Source organism: Phyllopteryx taeniolatus, chromosome 7 (genome assembly GCF_024500385.1).
Source record: "Phyllopteryx taeniolatus isolate TA_2022b chromosome 7, UOR_Ptae_1.2, whole genome shotgun sequence".
NCBI classification, from domain to species: domain Eukaryota; kingdom Metazoa; phylum Chordata; class Actinopteri; order Syngnathiformes; family Syngnathidae; genus Phyllopteryx; species Phyllopteryx taeniolatus.
Window position 1 is genome coordinate 24,526,845 of NC_084508.1, and position 25,139 is coordinate 24,551,983.

A 25,139-nucleotide genomic window follows, 5' to 3' on the forward strand; every position below is an offset into this window, starting at 1 on the left:
GTCATGCCTACGGGTAATTTAGAGTCTCCAATTAATGCATGTTTTTGGGATGTGGGAGGAAACCGGAGTGCCCGGAGAAAACACATGCAGGCACGGGGAGAACATGCAAACTCCACACAGGTGGGACCGGGGATTGAACCCGGGTCCTCAGAACTTTGAGGCTGACGCTCTAACCAGTCGTCCACCGTGCCGCCCTTCTTAGAACATTTAAAATGTATTTGGTGTTAAGCCGAGGCACTTCACTGGCAGGTATGGGCTGACTTCTATTGAACATGAGTTTGAATGTGATTGGTTAATTCTAAACACAGCCACATCCAGTTATAGGAGAGCGAACACACTTGTGCAGCCACATTATTTCAGTTATTTTTACGTTTACTCTCGAAAAGATTAAACAAACACAATAACTGTTGTACAGGTTACAGGTCACAATAATGGTGACAAAAGTTTTTTTTTTTTTTTTATTATTTCTCTTGGTCTCAATTTTTTCACAAAAACCTGGCATTGTAACAGGGGTGTGTAGACTTTTTATAGACACTGTACAAATACTTTCACACTTGTTTTTACATGTGATCTGTCACATGATTTCTGATGGGCTTTTCAACAAAGACCACAAAGTCTCTAGTGTGCACATGGGTAAAAATGTCTTATCAGTTAAGATAAAAGAAATAACTTGCAATTACACTTCATCGATATAGCATGTAGAAGTCGCATAACACAGCATAGCAAACTATAAGTACCCTGTGACATCCGCCTGAAAGGGGCTTACTGGCTTACTGTATGCTTAGTTTAGCATCTAGAACAAAAACCAACAAAAGATCCATAAAAAGCAAAGCTTAGTGGCCGCCCCAGTTTGGGTCTGAGGTAGTGTGGTTACAGTAACACTGAATCATTTATAGATTCACATCTATTAATATTTGATTGTGTAGTAGAAGCCATGAGAAGGACAATTTGTCTTTAGGGTGGTACTGGTACCCCACTGGCCACCTGTCATCGGGATACATCTTACTGAGGTTAGCAGTTCAACCATGGCACATTGGTACATGTAGAGTATTTAATAATAGTCTGATTTCTCTCGTCCGAATTAGTTGGTTCGTCCTGGTTCCGTTCCTTTCCACATGGTATGAAAAAATCTAAGTGAACCAATATGCATGACCACAAACCATGTGAGATCGCTCTCTTCTCTTATTGGTCAGCAGCAGGTGCTATATTGTAAACAGGAAGAAGATGTGGTATAAAGTTAAGTTAGTAAAAGAGCACACACAAAAAACACATGTAAAATTGGCCTTCGTTGATATCTTTAACAATTATCTGGACAATCTACCAGGCTCCAGTACACCACCAAATAGCATGTGCAGTACAGTAGTACCGGTAATTGACAGTAAAAAAAAATATTTATTTTTTTTTGTTTTCTACTGAAGTACATTCAAGATTTTGTACTTTAATTTTACTGAAAGTAAAGGAATTGAATCAGTACGTCGACTTTTACCGAAGTATTTTTTACACAAGTATTTGTATTTCTACTTTAGAACAGAGTGTGAGTACTTTTGCCACCTTTGTGTATGACAACAGGCAACCCGAATACATGCTTAATGCTATTCTATGATGGCCGTTTGCTTATCCCACTAACCTCTGTTTCTAATCTAATCAACTAGTTGAGGCAGATGGCCACATCATAGTTCTTCTGTCCAAAGTTTGAAGGTATGTAACTTTTGTTGGGAAGCAGCTCTGTTCTGTAACATAACTGCTTTTCTCGACTATTTCCTAGAGGATTAAGGTCACATGCTAATAAACAAATGTTGAATTACATAGAAATTAGGAATGGGCAATGGCATAACAATCTATTGAGTGATAAATCATATTGTGAAGCAGAAGTGCACTACTTGGATGCAATAGCAAAAGCCCTGTTGATTCAGTCTAAAGTTCTTTGTAGGCTAATAAACAAACTATGGGAAGCATACATCCATGTGTCTATACTCATAAAGACCTTTAAACATTTAATCAATTGACTGTTTATTTTTCCCCTGGTAAATAAAGATAATTCAAGCTTACAGCCCCTTCCTAATAAACACTAGTGTGCTGCCTTTGTGCTGCCACTATTTGAGAGCCAATTACTGTAGTCTTTACACAATGAAAACTGCGCATTTGTTATTGCACAGTGAATTTATAACCTGTTTTGTCAACTGACAGCCATACTTTCAACCCCAATTAGGTGTGTTTGCACAGACTGTATGTGACATCATTAATTCTGTTCCAAAGACAGCTCAGCCACATCTGCACGAATCACAGCTCATTGAGATTTTGTACCTACACGGAGAAAGCCACGTGTTTAACTTGGACTGAAGGAATACACAAATGTTTCAAGATGTTCGAATACAACAAATGCTTGTGGAATCTTCTCTGCCTCGGGGATCCGGTTATTTAACTCATTCAATGCCAGACCTGCCAGTTTGATGTGTGTATGCCTTGAAGAGGGCGGGTGATTAGTGTGACGTAAGTGAAAGGAAAAGTCAGTCTGGGAAGATGTTATTGGCATGAGCTGTATCCGTCAGCAGGTCGTACGTTTGTGATGTTCATGTGTTGCTGTGAGTTCAATAAAGCAACTGAAAGTGCATTAGCGACTCCCTTCCTTGACCACTTCCGAAGGCATTACAGTACTATAGGCATGTACAGTAGCTGCCTGTTAATGGCAGGAAAGAGTTCATTGCCAAGCTGAGACACATCTCACAGTGCTTAACAAACACCCTGAATATGTTACGTCACGTTATAGTCGCGCACAATGTAGTTGTAGATTATGGCCAGTGTACTACCATCGTATTTGCAAGTGGCTACATTTTGAGTCAAGTACTGTCGGTGAAAACAATTATTGTGAATGGCAAATTTGTGAAAAATGTATTAAAGTTATATTTGTGTTTCCTATCTAGGTGTCTTAATTTTCATCTTAATTTTAGTTAAATTAGTCTAATCTAAACTAATAAACGCACAGCCACGAAGCATTTTTTCAACCTCTGATTGATCACAGCAACTAGCAAATCACATACGTAACATTCTACACACACTTAAGACATTTCATAATCAGTATCTCTGGTGAGCATAGTTTAATCTTTTATGTTTTTGTCATGGGATTAAATAAATATAGATTCTGAACTGCTCCTGATGATGTATGCGGCAGTGGCACAGTCGCATGCTGTTATATTGCATTTTTGTATCGTAGTGATAGTTCCTATGATTGTGTTGTGATGGTGGTTTTAAGGGGTGGATTAAGTAAGTCCCAGCTGAAGGTCCTAGTACCCCTCCTCTGGATAAAACTTCCTCAACTTCCCATAGCTAACATTATGTTACTCTTCGTTCGACTGCAAACAAGATTATATCAACAGCGCCTCTGCTGGTTGCAGCCAAATACCTAACTCCATGTTTTGTCAATTGATTTAAAACGTCATGAGGCCCATCACTAATTAAATCCCTCCAATAGTAGTGAACAGCATTGTTTTTACTTTCGCATAAGTACATTTGTGATCTGGATTTAAACCAATACTGGCTGGCCACAACATGAGATACAAGTGCAACACAAGTATGAGCTCAAAATGGCAGACATACATGTGTTTGTAATATGATGCTGATAACTGTGTTCAGATATCCGTTGCTTAAAGGGTCACCGCCACATAGATGCTAATAGTTAGGCTGTGTGTCTAAGGAGTTTCTCATTTTATGTTAGCATTAAGGTAGCAGAGGTTATGTGGTTTGATGTGGTGTAATTATTTTTGTTTTTTGTTTACTTTGACAGGAACCTCCTGCTGAGAGTGGCAACAAACAGCTTGAAGCCTCTTTTTTTTGAAGAATATGCGGTAATTATATCTGCCAATCTGCCGCTTGTTGTGAAGTATGTTGATTCACAGGCCACCATTCAGCGCTCATATCTCAAGTTTGTGCTCGCAAGTCAGCAAAAGAATTGTCCGATTGGCTCGTATCTCAAAAGACTTGTTAAATCGGGTCACTCATATCTCAAGACACCACTGTATATATTTGTACCTCTATCTATGCCAGCTAAGTATAGTAACAGGCAGAACAATTAAATGCTCTTCCACTACATGGGAGCAGGTATAATAAACCTGCGTATGAGCCTGTTGTCATCATGCAACAGTATAGCTTTGTGTTCAATTAAACAGGCCCAGATTTCCCACTGAGTCAATTTGTGGGTAAAGTAAGAGATCACATTATTTTCATTCACTCTTCATTTGGTTTAGTTCCATTTCTGCTAACATTAGCAACTCATTTGTAGAATAGAAAGAAGAAACAAAGCTAAGATCTTCAATCTTATGTTTAGCCACTAAGCTCTTGAATCTTATGTTCAGCCGCTCCGCTCCCCAGCTCTGGAACTCTTTGCCACCAGACCTCCCCAACTCAGTCTCTTTCACCACTTTTAAATCCAAAGTCAAAACCCACCTGTTCTATATTGCCTCACTAAGTGGACTGCCCTATATTTTTGTATCTATTTGTTTTATTTCTTCTGTATAATACTGTTTTAATGTTGTTTTATTGATGTATGGTGACCTTGAGGGCCATGATAGACACTTACAAATAAAATGTATTATTATTATTAATAGTAGTAGTAGTATTAGTAGTAGTAGCAGTATTATTGCTATATTAGTCCCCTAATTACAAGGTAATTTCTTTGTCAAAAAAAAACAGCTTCAAGTGTAATTTGTCTTCATCTTGGAACTGGTAGTGTTCAATTGTAGTTACTTTTCACGGTGTTTGATGACTGCATTTGGTCTCGGATGAAACCAATATGCAAATAAAGTGAAGGACCTGTCTTGAACTGAGGGACAGCTACAGTCAAAATTGTGATCTAGGAGAAGAATCATCGATTGAAAGTCAAGTCGACACCTCGAGATCTACCTCCTCAACACAAGATCTACGTCAATGAAAAGAACGCTCAACCTGCATGTGATGTCCATCCATCCATTGTCTGAGCCGCTTATCCTCACAAGGGTCGTGGGAGTGGTGGAGCCTATCTCAGCTATCAACGGGCAGGAGGCGGGGTACACCCTGAACTGGTCTGGTCGGCAGTCAATCGCAGAGCACATAGAAACAAGCAACCATTCGCACTCACATTCACACCTACGGGCAATTTAGAGTCTTCAATCAACCTAGCATGCATGTTTTTCGGATGTGGGAGGAAACCGGAATGCCCGGAAAACCCACGCAGGCACGGGGAGAACATGCAAACTCCACACAGGTGGGGCCGGGAATCAAACCCCGCTCCTCAGAACTGTGAGGCAGACGCTCTAACCAGTCGACCACCGTGCCGCCTCTTGTGATGTATTTATTGTAATGAACTTTGATGTCAGAGCATATCAGATTTAGAATATTTAAACAGTGTGATGGAATCATTGCAAACCAGAGAGATCTCATTTCTGATCACCTATCCAAAGTCACTTAAAATGACAGAATCAGAAAATGCCATATCCAAAGGTAAAGACTTAGAATTAATCCCAGAAAGTACAAGTAATAAAGAGACACATGATTTCATTGAAATGAAGATCAGAGACATACAGTACCTGTACTAACTGAATCACAAGTTAATCGGAATGTAAATGAGGGGGCTAAGGTTCAACCACAAGGTTCAGACAAGCAAGAAAATCTACGGCAAACAATAGCCAATCCCCTCAACATGATGTGCTTACCAATTGCGCAACCGAAAGTTGTTGTTTTTTTCAACCTGTCCTGTTCAGCTGCTTGGCCATGCAGAATGTGGTGGATCTGTATGCCTTTTGTGCTGAACAGTTTTGCTGTGCAACAGGGGAGTTTGAAATAATTCCTGCTTATCTTTTATTTTTTTAATCATTCTCGTGGTTATTGAAAATGCAGCTGGACATTAAAGGGCTCTAGGGGATAAACCGAAGGGGAATAGGGGCGCCAACCACAACAGAAAAACAATTAAGACAGTCTAGATATTTGACTACAAGTAACATTACAATCTCCCAGGACCTGAAGTGGGCGACCAACATCAACTCCGTCCTCAAAAAGGCCCAGCAGAGGATGTACTTCCTGCGGCTTCTGAGAAAGCACGGGCTGCCACCGGAGCTGCTGAGACAGTTCTACACAGCGGTCATCGAATCAGTCCTGTGTTCTTCCATCACAGTCTGGTTTGGTGCTGCTACAAAAAAGGACAAACTCCGACTGCAACGGACAATCAAAACTGCTGAAAGGATTGTCGGTACCCCCCTACCCACCCTTGAGGACTTGCACGCTGCCAGAACTAAGACAAGGGCGTGCAAAATCCTCTCGGACCCTCCCCACCCTGGTCACCGGCTCTTCCAGCTCCTTCCCTCAGGTAGGCGCTACCGATCATTGCAAACTAGAACTAGTAGACATTCCAACAGCTTCTTCCCTCTTGCAATCAACTTCTTAAACAGCTAACTTACAATTCCATTACAACAAGCTGGCAATTTTTTTTGACTTGAGTTCGTTGTCACATTTCTGTGGGGCCAATTATGTATTACTCGTGCACTCACTGTAGTTGTCTCGCCGTGCTGCACTATTTGCATATAGTGGCCACTCATGCCAGAGTAGCATCTGCTCCATTTGCACACTGATTGAGGAGTATCTGTAACATTTCCACAACCATTGTCCCAGATTATCGCACTACTCGTCACTTTAAACCGCATACACTCCTTGAAGTCTCAGTGCCCTTTGCACAATGGTCATTGCACCGGACTATTGCGATATTAGCCATTCGAACTGCTCTAAGTGCTAGAGGACTCTGCATCTTTTTGCACAATTGTTGTTAGTTGTTGTTTTTTGTCAATGTCTTTATGTCTCCAAAGTGTTCTGTAAATTGACTGTCTGTTGTACTAGAGCGGCTCCAACTACCGGAGACAAATTCCTTGTGTGTTTTGGACATACTTGGCAAATAAATATGATTCTGATTCTGATTACAAAGTCAAATTGTGTTCTTATTTGTGGACGGGGGGGGATGCTTTTATAGTGTCTGAACACCTCTAAGAATCTGTGAGTTGATATCGTAATACAACCTGTGTTATTGTTAGTTGTTCCAGCATGTCTATGGAACTTATGAGTGACTGAACACCATATCATATGCATGTCAGTCAACTGGTGTACGGAGTTGCTGTGCCGGCACGTCGAGGAAGGGTGGACTTGCACCCCCCCCCCCCCCCCCCGCCCGCAAGGGGGGGCGCCAAGTCAATGAGCCCATCCCGTGGGGGATCCAGCCAGGTGGACGCCACCCATTCCCCAGGACCCAGGCCGGTCCCCCAGCCCAACCGAAGCGCCTCGACCAATCCCAAAGGGAGGAGCAGGGGTACCGGACCACCCCCATCCTTCGACACCGCCATGCAAAACTCCCCCACCCCCGGACAGCATTTGGGCACCCCATCTCTCCACGGCCCAACAACCAAAAGGGACCATGTGAAGAGACCATTAATGCTGAAAGGCACATACAGCCAAGCGAGGTCTTTTTCAAGATGTTCTAGCTTATTTCAGCAATGCCAAGCCACATTCTACACTTTACAAAAGCGTGGCTTCGTAATAAAAGAGTGTGAGCCGTGGCCCAATGGTTAAGATCATCGCCTGCCACTGTGGGGGACCTAGGTTCAAGACCCCGACTGGACCATCTGCCAACATCCCCCAGACTCACGGCTGTGGTGTCCTTGAGCATGACACTGATACCCCAAAATGCTCCCCGGGCGCTTCAGATGCCCCCTCCTCCAGTGTGTTCCACTAACGTGTATGTGTTCACTGTGATGGGTTAAATGCACACAAATTTCGTGTGCATGCGTGCATGTTCATGACGATAAAAGATGATTCTTCTTCTAAACTGGCCTATTGAAAATGTGTGGCGCATAATGAAGCGAAAAATACAACAGCGGAGAGACCCTGGACTGTAGAGCAACTTAAGTTTTACATCAAGAAAGAATGGGAAAGAATTCCACAAACAAAGCTTCAAAAATTAGTGCCCTCAGTTCCCAAACACTTATTGAGTGTTGTTAAAAGGTAAGGTGATGTAACACAGTGGTAAACATGCCGCTGTCAAAGCTTTTTTGGAACGTGTTGCAGGCATCAAATTCAAAATGAGTGAATATTTGAACAAAAACAATACATTTAATCAGTTTAAACATTAAATATCGTTTTTGTAGTGTATTCAATTGAATATAGGTTGAAAAGGATTTGCAAATCATTGTATTCTGTTTTTGTTTACGTATTACACAACTTGGAATTGGCGTTTGTACATTTCCCCAGACCTCAACACAATATGACATATATGGCACTATAAGTCTTTGATTATGGCCATATACTGTAACCAGCTACTCATACACTCAATGGAGAATGGACACTTCATTAGGTACACCGTCACCATCTCTCCATCCAATTAATATTGAATAGTGCTTGTGCTCATTCGACTTAGGAGCGAGCTGGATCCCATCCCGGCTGAGGGAGCTGACTTTGGGTGAGAGGTGGGATATACCCAGGACTGGTCGCCAGCCAATCGCAGTCACATACAAACAATTTATGGCGTACATGTTTCTGTAAAGTGCGAACTACGCACCGTACCAGACTCATGTAGCTTAAGGTGAAAATGAAAAAAATGCCCTCCCCGCTACTTACACCTGTTGTGCCTTTGGGGAGCAATTGATGCCACAATAAAGGATTTGAGGAAATGTTAACTTGTGCATGTGTGTCACCCACCTTGAACAGACTTTCTGTCAACCCCCGCCTGATCTGCGTCCACAAAAATGCGCAAAAGAGGAACAGGGCTATCTCGGTCCAGGTGACGTACGCGTGATCCAGGAGTGTCCGTGTGGTGAGCTCCACACCGCACTGGCTGCAGTCTCTCCAAGATTTCAGCATGACGCTGGAGGCTCGGTTGATGAGCTCCAAGTATCCCGGCATGGGCTCCACGTCCCCGGTATGAGCGCCCATCGCAACGGGGCGCTTCGAGAAGGGAAAAAAAGGCAGGAAAACAAATAATAATAAAAATAAAAAGCGGTCGGAATGGGGGATATACTCCGAAACCTGGCCGTGTGGCTAATCCGCTAACAAGCTTGCTAGCTGATTTAAACAGAAAAGCTTGATCCGACACCCCGCTGTCTCGGTCGGGTAGCCTTATTCTTTGCTGTCCGTATTTTTACGGTGTGGGACCGCTCATTCTTCGCCCAGCCACAATCATAGCAAAAATGTAACCATGTGAAAGACAATTAACGGGAGCCACGGGCCACACCATCTCTCATCATCATCATCATCATCATCATCCCGCTGCGCACCGGCAGAAGCGCGGCGTGTTGTTGCTAGGCTGGCGAGCTAACTTCAAATCACTCCAGAGGAAAAAGACGGGCATTGGCAGTGGCTCTCAAGCCGGCTAAGTCACTATAACAGACTCCCGATCGCGGAATTAATTCCAAATAGGGTCCATAAAGCGCGGCGTTGCGGTCGACAGACAGCACGCGACTATTGTGCCATTACGGGGCAGCTACGTCGCGTCTCATCCCTTGACCGTTACTTTGTTTATATAACGCATCTTTCAGTTTAAAAGACAAATAATGCCACACGAAGCGACAAATTACCCGTCGATGGTCGATCTTAAAAGCGCGCCCAGGGCTCAAGTGGGACGCTAGAAAGGAGACAGCGACGCTTATGCAAACAAAAAAAACGGAGGCAGAGGTACGTGACGTAAGTGGGGACCGCAATCTACACGCTGAATCGTCGGTTTGAAACCTTTGCAGATTAGACAAGGCGCAACACACTGCAACACGCCCTCATATAAGTGAAAAATTAAAGCAAAGTGCCGCTTTACGTTTGCTTCACCGACCCAACAACAAAAACACACACACCCATGTACAAGTTGAGCTTTTATTAGAACGTCAAAGGAATGTTACGTCAAACGCAGTTTAATTACAGGAGAAATGTGCATGATGATTCACACAAGTGGCCATATTGGGTCCACCAGCATAATCTAACGGCATCCGAAAATGCCCTTTTGCAGGCCACTTCTGTGTGGTATACAGTAGCTTAACAATATGTATTGATGTGGATGTGGTTTGCAGTGGTGTAGAACAGTACAGCGTCTTACTGAGAGCAGTTTGGTGAGAGATCAGGTGGGCTGTAAAAAAAAAAAATATATATATATATATATATATCCAATTTCACTTATCTATGCCAGCAAGATGTAGGAACAGGCACAACAATTACATGCTATTCCAGTAGATGTAAACTAACTTATCCATATCCACATTTTTGTTTGGTGATGTGTAATGAGGTTTTTTGTAATATATGTGAGCTTGGCTCAAATAATCTTGGGAGCTACATTGATGTGGAGGGGCCCAAAGTTATATTTTCCCCTCAAAACCACTGCAAACACAACTATAACAATAAACATTTTGTTAAATTAATACCTCTTTGACAGTGAACCTTATTGTATTTGCAAGAATTTCTGACACATTGGCTCACCAGTAGACGTATATAGAACGAATACAGAATAGAGTTTCCTTTCATCTGGTGGTGTACGTTTCATTTCAACACATTGTCTTCATATAAAATAAAATAAATCCAGGTATGCACATTAAAGACAGGAGGAAAAGTATAAGGTTAACTTGAGGGCCATTATGCGGTGGCGGTGGGAGCATACTGCATCGCTAGCCTGTCAAAGTCATTCTCCTGCAGGGGGTAAAAAACAAGAAAAGAAGAAAGTCAAGCAACAGTTGTGCATAGCATGATTTGTTTGGTAATGTGCGGATAATCAAGTGTTTATGTATATCTGTGCCATTGTGCAATTACATGCGTGACAAAGGCCAAAGACCAAGAGTACTCTTTGGAAGGGCCTGCAGCAATTCCACAACAACAAATGGCCAGGTTAAGCAAGGTACACAAATACAGACAATTGGGCCAAATTTGAGCATTTTCCATCCTGTGTGGTTTAAGTCAGCAAAGGCCCAACTGTCAAATGTCTATGAAAGATTAACCTAAGCAATTATTCTGGGTGTGTGAAGAGTGCTTTTTCCTCCTCGATCAGCTCAGAAAACCTCTAACCAGTGACTCTGTGATTGTGACATGAAAGACAACGACAACTGGGAAGCTCACGCTGTTACTAGACATAGAGGAGTGAGTGGTTGTGTTGAGTGTTTATATAAATGTCTCACAAGTAATTCACCACAATAAAATTACACACAAGTAGGGGTGCACAGTATAATCAGCAGAAGGCATACATTTGGACTTAATCACGATAAAACTTATTGACGACAGCATCGTATCTGTCTCAGGATAAAAATGGCTCATGCACGTCTGGTCATGGAGTTCAGAAAGGAATATGGGAATGCTCACTTGTGCTGTACCAGCCAGCACAGTACGATCTGCGGCTAGATAGCGAGCAGAGCGGAAGGTCTGAGGAGAATTTTTATTTTATTTTTTTTTTTTTTTTTTTAAAGTCCGGGAGTTCGCACTGTTGTACTACCTAATCCTCACCTGAGCGCCTCCATGGCGGGTAACAAGCAACATTTATGAATGTATTGTTATCAATACAGGAAGACAATAAGTAATTAATGTAAGAAAGACGCATCATCACCTAGTTTTCATGGCGACTTATCACAGTATGCAAGTTTCTTGCCAGCTAATGGCAAGCAAAGATATGCAGCAAAGCTTTTTGAACATGTATCCCCAACTCTTGTCCAGCCTGCAGCATCCAGACTGATGATGTGTAAGGTTCTACTTTGTACATGTATAACAACAAATTACTCATGAATTAAATCTAAATGCAACTTGCTTTTACATATAATGATATTATTATTTAGACTTTACACCGATCTGATCAGCTTGATCGGTATCGGCCGATAATTAGTATTTTATGCTGATCGGCTTTAATGTCCTAATTCGCCGATCCAATCAATGACGTCATTGATCGGCTGTGCAAAAGACATTTACTCCGCGTCGCCATCGTATACAGTATACTTGAATCCAAAATGTAGCTTATTTGCAGCCTTGTCGTGTGTCTTTTGCTGTAGTACTGTAAATATCTGACCGCCAATAAAAGTATTTTTAAAAATAAATAAATGTCTGTGTGGGACAGACAACACGTCTGAGACAGACTAGTAAGGCCTGGATCAGACTACAACACAAATTTGGTCTTTCACGATTGAACTATGTCAGACTACTGCAATAAAATATTCCATCTTTTACGATCACTGGGCTTTATCTTGTCCACTCAAACGTAACCGGATACACTCGTTACCATGGCAACGACAACAACAATGGATCACCTCGTGTGTATTATAAAAACAAAATGGGGAAAAACGTATGCTGGTGTTCACCGGTGCTTGGGAGAGGACTTTCATTCAAGGATTGCTTGAGGTATGTTCACGTACTTTTAATACGATACGGCTCGCAAGCAGGCAACAAAATGTTCAGTGGACTAGCAAGCTAGTGCTAGCACTAACGGTTGTGCGTAAACATGCTGCCGTTCTGTCGAATCATTCTCTCAAGTTTCTGTGTGGGTGAAGTAATTATAAAGTAATTTAATTACAGTAAGTTAGCATCCATTATTTCTGTCATTTTGCCATGTTAGTCTGACCTGACTGATCAGAATGACCTGAATAGAGAATACCTTTGAAGATACTCAGTATATAGTACACAACTATATACAGTAAATGAACAACTAATTTCAATAGACACATTGCTCCATCTTGTGATCGGATTGGTTATTGTTTTTTCATTAATTTTCCGTGCATGCTGGACCCAATCCCAGCTAACTGCGGGCAGGAGGCGGGGTAGACCCTGAAATGGTTGCCAGCCAATCGCAGGGCACATATAAACAAACAACTATTCACACTCACATTCACATTTATACCTACGGACAATTTAGAGTCTTCAATCAACCTACCATGCATGTTTTTGGGGATATGGGAGGAAATCGGGGTACCCGGAGAAAACCCACGCAGGCACGGAGAGAACATGCAAATTCCAAGGCCAGAATTGAACCCGCGTCCTCAGAACTGTGAGGAAGATGTGCTAACAAGTCGGATACCGTGCTGCCTATATTATATTATTATACATTATATTTACATATGGAATGTAGTCAAGACTGTTTTTGCCATTGCTATTAGTGCCTAATATGAACAATATTAAAGATTCAAGATGTTTGTCAATGCCATGGCGCATCAAGTCAGTGATTAAAGCAAAGGGATTTACCAATCAAGTATTGAAGATTAACATATCGCTTTGAAAATACCATATTTTGATAGAAATTAGGATCACATTAAATCATTATTTTTTTCTACAAAACTGAGAAGTAAATGGTGATTGCCCCTGGTGCATGAGGATTGATGAAAAAAATAACGTGAGTACATTGTTAAATACTTCAATAAAGTACAACCAAACTCAGTTTTGCTCCCGCTGCATGCTACCCTATGTTTTAAGCTAGCATATGTTTCACCATGCCTGCGCCCAATAACACGGTGCGCTATGCATGTGTTAAATACAGAAATAGACCCCATAACTGAGACTGCGCCTTTTAATGCGGTGCGCCTTATGGTCGTGAAAATACGGTATTGCTAATCCAAGGCAGTAATTCAAGCAAGTAATTACAAATATCTTCAGTCATGTTGACATAAGGCAGAGCATTAAGACAAGTAGGTTACCTTGGAAAAATAATCTTTGAGGAATGGATGGGCCCGGTGTGCATCTTTGAGTTGAGAGAGGTAGCGATTGGTCACCTGTGGACAGATTGGATAAAATTGAAGAGAAAATGGAACGAAAACGACTCAAAATAGTTTCAACTCAGGTTTGATTATTGGACAACAGAAATATAGTGGAACAACTTGCGGTCAAACACCCTAAATGTGGTATATTTTGGAGTGTAACCAAAATGCTCTGGAGATGTATGCCTCAAAACCAAAAAAAACTTTGAAGCTCAAACCATCATCCCGCATGAAATCACGAAACATCAGCAAATGTGAGACTTCAGCTCAGGAAGCATCAATGGGTTTCAATTCCTAAGTGTGTGCATTTTGTATAGAAGCAAATAAAAGATATACATACAGTATAATATACTGTACTTCACAAGTTTGTGAAGTACTTTATCCCTTTGCATTATGTTTGTTGGGTGTCTTCAAAGGGTAAGTAGTCTTTCTTTGTTTCTGTTTTATTATAAAATGGTGCACTTGTTCTACCGACACGAAAGTTAGGAGGGAATAAAGGTTAATTAACAGTTTGTACAGTTTATAAAGGTTTTAGAATGACCGTTTGAACCTGGAACAAATTAATTCACTTTAATCTCTGTACAGTTTATGAAGATTTTGGAACGACCATTTGAACCTGGAACAAATTAATTCACTTTACATTGCTCCTATGTGAATTCCTATGTTTTGAAATTACAAGAACTTTGAAGTCAGCCCGTGTCAAGGAATGGATTATGTTCGGCTTTAGAGGTTCAACCCTAGCTCAGAAAGAGACTAACCATCCCCTAACAAACACTCACACTGGCCTCAACATTAGGCACACCTGCATGAGCTGATTGAATACAAGAGCATTCTGTACAAAGATCAGTTTTAATTACCATAGTCTGAGGGCTAATTAATTTAACACTGTTTATTTATTATTGTGGCTGTAATTCAAAATAATAAAGAGCTGCACTGCATCATGCTGAAAGCTGTTTCAAGTATTTGGGTTACCTAATTTAACTTCTTAAGTCAACAAAGTAAACGCACACACCAACAGTGCCAATTAAAACAGGCAGAATACCAAATACCTAATCAAGTGTCCGGTAAGTGTTGCACGAAGTTTTAACCTTGTAAAAGATGTTATCAGATGTTATCTCAGAATAGTGATGGCTTGGATTCAATGGTCAGCACTCGGTTACACTCCTATCAAGTCTTTATCTTATCGATGTTTGTAAGAGTGCAATGCAAAGCACAGGTGCAGCAGTAAAAACAAAGATATGATTAAAAGATGTCTTTCATGGTAGGATAAAAAAATGCAATCACGAAAAAAAGCACAGCTAAATGCCTTTGGTTGAGAACTACATCATGTAGTCACCAAAATGAAGGGATCCCAGTGAGAGTAGGTGAGATTGTGTTCATCAGTAGGAAATGACAAAATGTGTGGCTGTAAAAAAAGCATTTCCTGGCTCGCAGCTTAAGAGCCAAAGTCTAACCTCAGGGGCTTTCCCGAGGTGCTGAGTCAGCACTACCAGGTTGATCAGCGTCTCAGGGTGGCTGCTGTCCTGTAAATGAGAATTAACAAAGAAAGAAAGAAAAAAGCACAACATGAGATTTGTAATACACAAGGAAACTGATCAGTTGCACTGCATTTTGGCCTTTTTAGTATGACATAACACTGCAAAAGGTTAATCACTGGAGTAATAACTTTACCACCGCCAGGATCAGGCGGTCATTGCATCATAAACCTGGAGTATTATTTATTACCGTAAAGCACATTTACTACGTGAACTCATTAACAATTGTCTCATAAAAGGGTTTAAAATCAAAGTTAACCTGACATGAAATGTCAAGCACAAGTGTGCATCAATGCACATAAGTCAACCTGCCTATCCAACAATTAATAAATGAAAAAAGCTTTGGCGCCCTCTGCTGATCCAACAGATATTGCGATTAGTAAAAGTTTTCTGAACATCAATGAACATCATCATTAAAGCAGGGGTGGGGAATCTTTTTTCCCAACCAGCGGAAATTTAAGAAGTCCTCTGAGGGCCAAATTAATACAGTAGAGTATATAAAAAAATCTGACCAAGCAAATATTTATTATTATGAGCATTTGTGGTGTAAATGTTTTAGATCTCTTAACGCTATACTCTTATCGATATTTGCAAATGACAGAGCTGCCCCCCAAAAACAGAGTGATTTGAACCAGTCCGTGGGCTGGGCGATTAATCAAAATTTCCATTTGATTTCCATTTTGGCTTCTCATGATCGTAAAAACAAGTAATGTGCCTTGAAACGGGTTGTGTATGCAAGTTCCTGCATTGTAAAAGCACCCTGAAGGCACCCCGTGTTGCTTACAGTAAGTGTGATTTACAGTATGTTATTCTGCCCTCCCAGAGCATGCTTTAAGCTGTTTAGTTTGAGTTTACTGTAAAACTAAAATGCACAATAAATTATTATGCTATTATATTAATATATTATTTTTCCTTGTTATTCATTTATTTTGTGGTTGTTCTTTTAAGTTACCGGTATATTTAAAGTTGAATTTTGGTAGTTGAACATCTAAGTTTTGAAATCAATGAATAATTCTGTTTATTAATTGTAATTTCAATATCGATATTGGCCCAGCCCTACTAGATGGTAAAAAGTGAATATTATGTGTGCTGTAATTCTTTATCCTTTTGTGTATTTTGAAGGAAGAATGTCGGAGACCTGTCATTAAGACACCAGGTAATTGTTTTAAATTGTGAATAAAAAACTGCATTATCGTTGAAAGGGATTTTTTTTTTGCCTCGGTTCAACTCTGTAGCCACACAGCACCTCTGGCGCATTCATTGCGAAATTATCGGAAAGTGAGGTTTATCTGGATAATTTGGTTTAGTGAGATTCTCACAAACCTAACATTTCCATCTAACCTTGTCGAGTGCCTCCTGTAGGACTCCCTCGGCCTCCTCCCACTTGTTCTGACCCATGTAGCAGGCTGCCTGCCCATTGAGAAGCAGCAGCGTCGAGGAGTACTTATCTGACATCTCCTGGAAAATGTAGTAGGCGTCTTGCAGCTTCTCTCCACCCTGGGACGATAAGCAGCGGGTGATTAAAAGTATGCAAAGAAAAGTGTAAAAGCTTTCAGAAAATGAAATGGCAATTATCAGTGAAGATCTTGGCTGTTAAAATAAGCATTTTAGTAATGATCTGCTTACCACAGCCAAATTAACCCAAGCAGTGGCTAGCTGGGTTAGCGTAGCATCCTCATCTTGCTCCTGCATCTTCTTCAGTTCCTTCCTGTCACAGAACACATTTGTTATAATTAGAGGCCACAAAAACATGCTTGCACCACTGACATATGCATCATGCAAGGCATCCGCATTTTGTACACCTCAAGCATCAAAGGAATGATTTTGGATGTGTGCTTTGCTTCTTCTTTGGCTTTTTGGCAACACGTAGCTGGACCACGGTCGACAGCACAGAATATTGTGAGACCTCAGTGTAGCTCACGTTTGGTCTCAAATGTTTTGCTTTGTTCTGGCTTGTTACTTTGCATTCTTCTCGAAAATAAGGACCGGCCTGAACAAGGGCTCTGCAGTTAACAGAAGAGCATGAGAAGAAGAATGTACACCTGAAATTAAGTAGTAATCTCACATTCAAAGCAGCCAGACGCCAGCGTTAACTATGAGTCCTTACTTGTAGACAAACTTGGTTATTTTTACAGTGGTTAACTTCATTTTGCACTTGCATGACAATTAATGTGCGATACGTATCGGTGAGTCACTATGCCACACCTTAATCATTGAAACTCATACTGTTATATCCTTTTTACTAATGGCAGCGGTTATTTTTACACTTGTATGACAGTTGGGGATAGTAAAATGCTATTTTTAAAAAATCATTTAGAAATCCAGATTGGCAGTTTAACAGTGAGTCAGATGGATTGTGCTCAACATTAGAAGTTTCACTGGGTATACTCAGCAAATAAAATGTGGGTTTAATGACAGGATTCATGTAAAAAATAAAAAATAAAACACAGATTTTCCTTTTTTTAATCAAATAAAACTTAACATTCACATCAAATTGTCTATTGTTTATAGCTCACTTCTTACCTCGCCAGGTCCACACGATCCAGACTCAGCAGCACCTGAATTGTCATGGCCATGCTGAAAAATAAGTTGTATTAGATCAGTTTGATATCCTTAGGTTAAACCCCCCAAATTAAAAGAGATGCACTAAAAAGAATCACTGATAAAATAGCCAACAGAAGCAAGCTTTAGGCCTGCAGCACACTGGGCAATGGGACTGAACGCAACTGAACTGGCAAAAACAAAGTCAACTCAGCGACTCACACTTGCACACCAGGCGAGTGGCCCTTGCACAAATGTGACAAAAACAATCGGAAGTCGCAAGGCTGTGTTTTGAGCTAAAGCCCATAAATGGTTTACTATGTGAAAAAGATAGATTTTCAGATATGATTCAAACACCATAAAAATAACACCACTGCCCAGTGTCATTTGATGTGATTTTTTACCTTAATGTCTTGGGGAAAAAAATGCTCTTGAGAGGGCACAAAAAATCTACATGAGAAAAGTCAAGACAACGATGAGAAATTGACAACACTAATCGGCTGCTGCGGCGCGCAAAACAAGGAAAACCACGTAATGCTATCAACAGAAAGCTTGGGGTTTTCTCTAGCTGCAGATTTAATTCAAATGTACATCATTAGACGTATGAACCAAAAAGCAGCTGTAATACAGTGGAAACAAAACATCCTTCCTGGTAGGCTAACGCTGAAACGGTGCTTCCAAGCTTTAAACAGACATATCTTCACCAATTGTTACCTGATTACCACAATCTATAAATCATTGGAAAGCAGTTTTAATGCCTTTTAGGGAAATGTATATAGCTTAAAATATGGCAATATGGCAGAAAAGCATCCAAACTAATCAGAAGCTTCATCATGCAACAAGACAATTACACAAAACACACTCCAACACAAGGGACTTAATCAGGGGGAAAAGTGGAAGGTGTTAAGAATGGCCAAGTCAATCACCAGACCTTAACCAAACAGAGCATGTATTTTACCTCCTGAAGAGGAGACTGAAGGGAGAACCCCCCAGAAACAAACAAGAACTGAAAGAGGCTACAGTAAAGGCCTGGAAAAGTATTTCAAGGGAAGAATGCAACAGTCTGGTGAAGTCAATGGATCGCAGGCTTGATGCAGTTATTGCAAGTAAGGGTTCATCCATCCATACATTTTCAACACCACTTATCCTGGTTAGGGTCACGGGACGCTGGAGCCTATCCCAGCTGACTTCAGGCAAAAGGCGGACTACACCCTGAACTGGTTGCCAGTCAGTCGCAGGGCACATATAGACACGGACAACCATTCGCACTAACATTCACACCGTCAGTCTACAACAAAAACAAAGGAATTGACCTTTCCGTTCAAATACATTTGGAAGGGACTGTATGCCATATTAGCATTACATACCTACAGCTAAAATGTGCTGCTCATATTCAACGTTTTGTCAATGTTGCATTATCTTATTTCATACTATTTACTCATACTCCATTTCCATTCATATACATAGATCTTACACTTTCTGCTCTCTTTGGACTTCTGTGTAGATGCTAAATGATATTTCGTTGTCTCAGTACTTTGTGCAACGACAATGAAATAGAATCTGTCCATCCATTTTCCGTACCGCTTATCCTCACTAGGGTCGCGGGCGTGCTGGAGCCTATCTCAGCTGACTCTGGGCGAGAGCCGGGTTACATCCTGAACTGACTGCCAGCCAATCGCAGGGTACATATAAACAAACAACCATGTGCACTTAAATTCACACCTACAGGCAATTTAGAATTTTCAATTAACCTAACGTGCATTTTTTTTAGATGTGGGAGGAAACCGGAGTACCCGAAGAAAACCCACGCAGTCATGGGGGAGAACATGCAAACTCCACACAGGCGAGGCCGGATTTTAACCCGGGTCCTCAGAACTGTGAGGCAGATATCAAATATGGCTGTCATATGTCTATTTCAACACCAGATGGCGGTATTTAGTGTTTCAATGAGGACTCGAGGAATGAACCTTTTCCTGAAGCAATGGGCAGGAAAGCCTCAGTGGTTCATGGGGCCTCACCTGCCCATCACTAGGCCTGTTACGATAATCACAATATTGACTTATCGTTCAATAAATAAAATGGACACGACAGTTTTTCCAGACTCGATAAATTATCATTGTTGTGGTGAGACGGCGTGCGGATCACACAGTGAGCGACTTGGACGGCTGTGTCATTAGTTGCTATTGGGCTCACGGAACGCCCGCAGACCGGTACAAGCTTACCAGTGTTGGCTCTCTCCACTACTCCACAGCCTTGCTCCATGTGCAATGCGTAGATTCAGATGACAGAGACACTTAAGGGAAGGTGAACTTTTTGCTGTCTTCGAGACCGAACGAGGATTCAAATATACTGTGCACGATGGCGATGAGGAGTAACTGTCTTTTGCGGAGCCCATCAATGACGTCGGCGAATTATGACATTAAAGCCGATCAGCATAAAATGCTAATTATCGGCCGATACCGATCAGGCCAATAAAAATCGGTGTAAAGTCTACTTACCACTCCAGGCTTTCTCCTTGATGAAGAGTCCTGAGAGCAGCATCAGTGTCCATCGCATGGTGGTAGATGGAGGCTGCCATGAGGAGAAACGTGGTGTTGGCAGCATCCACACTCTTTGCCATTTTCTTGTCAAGATCCTCCACAATGGCATCCCTGCATAGGAAAACAACAGTAGAGAATGGCAATTAATTTTTCAACATATCCTGTACTTCAACCATTGAAATTATCACTACATCTGTCAGCATATTCTCCCTTTAACCTGTGAAATTTCTTAAAATACGAATGTTACTCTTTTTGCAGAGAACTACTTCAGTTCAGTTGGGAATGGCTAGAGTAATAAAATTACACCCTTAAAAATTACTAAATAATTATACACTTCTTTCATACTTGTAGCATATAACTCCTCCAGTTGAACAAACAGCTTTGCCATACTGTTTTACCTTTTGTTTTCACTTGACAAATACTCCGCAAACATCCTGACAGCTTGAAGCTCAGGAGAAGAGTTGGCCTTGATGTCATCCATGACGACTGCATACTTTCTCTATAATATAATACACAACATAAAACGTGAATAAGACCAAGCTTTGTATTCTATTTATCGAAACTGACACTCGCGCGTCAATTCATTACATAAATGCGCTGTTTACCTGGGCAATGTATGCTCTGTACAAGAACGTGTCCCGTTCAGTCTCCTTTTCTGGTGTTGAATTCTTAAGATAAAATCAAGGCACATGTATGTTTAATCTTTTTTTTTTTTTAATTAAATGATAGACCTATTAGCCACTGTTTCGTTGCGTTTTAGTTGGTAACGTTCAGAAATGGAAGCAAGGAGCAAATGATCTTACTTTAAGCTATTAAACGCTTCACAAAACTTGACCTACCTTCACCTTTTGGGCTTCGTTGATACATTGCTGATAATTGCCGATGTAAAAAGCGTTTTTCACATCGAACAGTTCGTCAACATCAGTCTGCTGCGCCGCCATGTTGGACAGAACAGTGCTTCCTGACACGTCGCACAAGTACGTCACCTCCTGTCGTGAATGGCGCGTTGTGGGAGATGGAGATCGAAGCATAAAAACATATTCTCGGAACATTTTAACAACTGTTCACGTTTTCAATTTCAATTTCAATAGTCAGAAAAAAATAAATACCAACTACATCAACAAAAATGTTTCCTAATGTTCTCCAGCTGAATTTTATTCAGTAATGAGACCAACCAGTAGAGGGCGGCCCAAATCAATTTTAATACCATTCATTACCTGGATGGTGATTAACGACATCAATGTGGGCGTGGCTTGTTTTTGTTGTTGTATTTGTATTTGTTTTTAAGGGAGAGTTTTCAATTGTTTTTTTTTTTTTTTTGAAGAAACCACCACACTCGAGGAAGAACAACCTATCAGAGACAGAAGGCGTACCCGACGTGGTGTCAATCATTTGCCATGCCCCCGCGTGCGCACTCTCAACCGGTCACCCGCACACCCCTGCAGCCTCGCATTGACCTGTTAGCATAGGGTTCAGGAGCTTTGCTGGAACTATTTTGGAATATCCACCAGAATATCCACCCCTTAAAAAATGCCTATTCCTTGTTTGCTAACAACAAATCACCAGTTTGTCTAATCTGACAAAAAAAAAGAGGTAATGTGTTGTTGTTTTTTGTGTACCCATCCATCCATTTTCAACACTGCTTATCCTCTCTTGGGTCACAGGTATGCTGGAGCCTATCCCAGCTAACTGCGGTCAGGAGGCGGGATACAGCCTGAACTGGTTGCCAGCCAATTACACTAGTTTTTTCTGTCATCATTAACTTATTTAGCATGTTTTTATGAGTCAATCAATGATAGTAAAGCTATGGGAACACATTGGTTTGATGGCACAAAAGCTCGAGCCAATGCTAGCTATCTTTTTTCTCTCACAATACAAGCACTAAAAAAGTTAATGGAGGGAAACTACAGTGTTTCTTACGTTGTGCTCAATTAGCAAAACGGGTATTGTATATGGGTATTGAACAGATTATACATTATTAAACAGATATTTTGAAAGACCTTGTGCCAGTGATCACCTGTTCGTCTCCTAGATCAGGGGTATAAAACTTGTTTTCATCACAAGTACCCACATCATAGTTATGGTTGCCCTCAGCGGACCGGTTGTAATCAGGAAAGCACATGAATGTATAATCATTAGGGGTGTAATGGTATGTCAAAAATCACCGTTTCTTCATCTGTGCATCTGCTGCGATGGAGCGAGGACCGAACGCTATTGCGTCCGTCGCATATCGACACGCAAGGTGGACGTTTGCCGTCGCGACGCCGTGCCTTGAATTAAAAAAATTTCAATTCAAGAGAAGTGTCGCCATGACTTCATTGCTCCCAATATGTGAGGGTTTGGTGAAGTGAGTTCAACGTACTAACAGCAAAAGATTTTGCCGGACTTGTACAGTAAATAGCATGGAGAAAATGGAAGAAGTGAGAATACAGTTTCTTAGTGTCCCGAGCTTTGGTTCAAAATACGTTTTTTTTTCTTTGAGGAGCAGTTTTGATCATCAATGACTTCATTTGAGGAGCAACTTTCTAATTTTGTGTTTTTATGAGGTGGAAAATGCAAATTCATTCATTCATTTTCCAAACCGCTTATTCTCACTAGGGTCACTGGCGCGCTGGCGCCTACCCCAGCTGACTCTGGGCGAGAGCCGGGTTACACCCTGAGCTGGTCATCAGCCAATTGCAGGGCACATATAAACCAACAACCATTCACACACACGTTCACACCGACTGACAATTTAGAGTCTTCAATTAACCTACCATGCATGTTTTTGGGATGTGGGAGGAAATCGGAGTACCTGGAGAAAACCCACACAGGCACGGGGAGAACATGCAAACTCCGCACAGGGTAGGCCGGATTTGAACCTGGGTCTCAGAACTGTGCGGCAGATGTGCTAACCAGTCGGTCAAATGGATTTGAAAATTGCGATGCAAATCCACTCATTTCAAGCCTTGGAAGAGAAATGACATCGGTCTATTTCACATCCAAACCAGCACTAAAAGCCTCAATGCTACTTCCTGGTAGGCCACTAAGCTACCATTCCAAATTTGGACAAACTTGCACCAAGGCAGCGTCATCCCTACGTGCTGCCACATGGTGAACAGCAAGAAAACCTAAATGCAGTGTGAAAAGGCCTTTAAGTGTTCATCAACAAACAAGACAAAGACTTTATTACTCAGTATATTTCATATTTTTGTAAGCCACTGTAACATTATGCAGTTTGAACATTAACACTGTGCTTAAAATACAGTATAGGAGAATGAAAAAACTGCACTCAAATAATGATTCAATTAAAATATAATAATGCACATAAAAGTTCAAAAATAACTCTACCTAAACGCTTTTTAAAAAGCAGTTCCTAAAGATTAAATGGAAATATATTGGACTTAAAGTGAAACCAAACGAGAAAAAATGAATTAAGTTTGACACATCACAGAGAAGAGTCTTGTTAACAAGCCTGACAATGAATGAATGAATTTAAAAATTGCAAAGTATGTGAAATCAGTCTTCAAAATGGTCAAGAATGAAGACATTCTTTCAGTTTGCAGACGCTGTGGGCGTGTCGCTAAGAGCTCTGAAAATCCCGCCTCTCCTGGCCATTAAATACCACCCTCGTGGTCCTCTCACGGCTCCTTTCCACTCCAGCGACCGAGATATCACATGCTTTCCAACTGGCTGCAGAGAAGAAACCTCTGAGCTGGCAAGACACGACGACCTATTAAATAAATAAACAAAAAGAAAAAAGAAAAAAAAGAAAAACATTACAACTCAGGAAAGACGTGTTTTTCAAGTTGTGGGCTTCATGGGTTTCATGTCCAGTTGCACGCTGTACTCGTAGAACAGGGTGAAGTTATTTTTTTAACAAGAAAGTGCAATTACACCAAATGACCACTGCATGGAATAAGGGCGCTTAGTGTTTATATCAGAATCATCTTTATTTGCCAAGTATGTCCAAAAAAAAACACACAAGGAATTTGTCTCCGGTAGTTGGAGCCGCTCTAGTACGACAACAGACAGTCAATTGAAAGAGAACATCTTTGGAGACATAAAGACATTGACAAAAACAGTCCCTGAGCAATAAAGGGTTGCTAGTGATCTGGTAATGGTATTTTATTTTTTTTGTTTTGACAACTGTGCAAAAAGATGCAGGGTCCTCTAGCACTTAGAGCAGTTTGAATGACTAATATAGCAGTAGTCCGGTGCAATGACCATTGTTTAAAGGGCGCCGAGACTTCAAGGAGTGTATGCAGTTTAAAGTGACGAGTAGTGCGATAATCTGGGACAATGTTGATTGTGCAAATGTTGCAGATACTCCTCAGTCAGTGTGCAAGGGGGGCAGATGCTACTCTGGCATGAATGGCCAGTATTGGTCAACAACTCTTATGCAAATAGTGCAGCGTGGTGAGACTACTACAGTGAGTGCACTAGTATGTATAATTGGCCCAACAGAAATGTGACAACAAACTCAAGACAAAAAAATAATAATAATTGGCTATATGTTGCAATGGAATTGTAGGTTAGCTGTTTAAGAAGTTGATGGCAAGAGGGAAGAAGCTGTTGGAATGTCTGCTAATTCTAGTTTGCATTGATCGGTAGCGCCTAGCTGAGGGATGGAGCTGGAAGAGCTGGTGACTGAGATGTGGAGGGTCCAAGAGGATTTTGCACGCTCTTGTCTTAGTTCTGGCAGCGTGCAAGTCCTCAAGGGTGGGTTGGGGGGTACCGACAATCTTTTCAGCAGTTTTGATTGTCCGTTGTAGTCAGAGTTTGTCCTTTTTTGTAGCAGCACCAAACCAGACTGTGATGGAAGTACACAGGACTGATTC

At 41.1% G+C, this 25,139-nt stretch overlaps 2 protein-coding genes across 5 annotated transcripts in view; both read right to left on the reverse strand.

Annotated features, from left to right (window-relative positions):
* Nucleotides 1-9,706, reverse strand: part of cers1 (ceramide synthase 1) — a 42,403-nt gene extending 32,697 nt beyond the window's left edge. Inside the window, exons 1-2 of one of the 3 annotated variants that reach the window (XM_061778390.1) lie at nt 9,582-9,706; nt 8,707-8,952 (exon numbers count right to left, since the gene is read on the reverse strand). In XM_061778390.1, coding sequence (XP_061634374.1) covers nt 8,707-8,940 — 234 coding nt within the window. In that variant the 5' untranslated portion in view covers nt 8,941-8,952; nt 9,582-9,706. Of the gene's footprint in view, nt 1-8,706 lie in introns of all 3 variants that reach the window. The other 2 variants (XM_061778388.1, XM_061778391.1) reach the window with 2 other exon arrangements.
* Nucleotides 9,707-9,853: 147 nt separating this feature from the next.
* cope (COPI coat complex subunit epsilon) lies at nt 9,854-21,316 on the reverse strand. Of its 2 annotated transcripts, none has more exons than XM_061778392.1 (10): nt 21,159-21,316; nt 20,925-20,987; nt 20,718-20,818; nt 20,278-20,430; nt 17,762-17,815; nt 16,865-16,946; nt 16,580-16,735; nt 15,158-15,226; nt 13,644-13,718; nt 9,854-10,671 (listed from the first exon to the last, which is right to left on the reverse strand). In XM_061778392.1, exons 1-10 carry the CDS (start codon nt 21,258-21,260, stop codon nt 10,618-10,620), a joined length of 909 nt encoding a protein of 302 aa, XP_061634376.1. In that variant the 5' UTR covers nt 21,261-21,316; the 3' UTR covers nt 9,854-10,617. The 2 variants fall into 2 exon arrangements, with proteins under 2 accessions (XP_061634376.1, XP_061634377.1); XM_061778393.1 differs by having other exon boundaries at nt 21,165-21,302.
* Nucleotides 21,317-25,139: the final 3,823 nt, after the last annotated feature.

Bases quoted from the DNA above. Each gene is read 5' to 3' on its own strand.
- cope (XM_061778392.1), bottom strand. From the start codon at position 21,260: ATGGCGGCGCAGCAGACTGATGTTGACGAACTGTTCGATGTGAAAAAC. The intron at 16,947-17,761 runs GTAAGAAGTGAG...GTTCTGTGACAG, and splicing joins GATCGTGTGGACCTGGCGAG to GAAGGAACTGAAGAAGATGC. The intron at 10,672-13,643 runs GTAACCTACTTG...TACCCCCTGCAG, and splicing joins TCAAAGATTATTTTTCCAAG to GAGAATGACTTTGACAGGCT.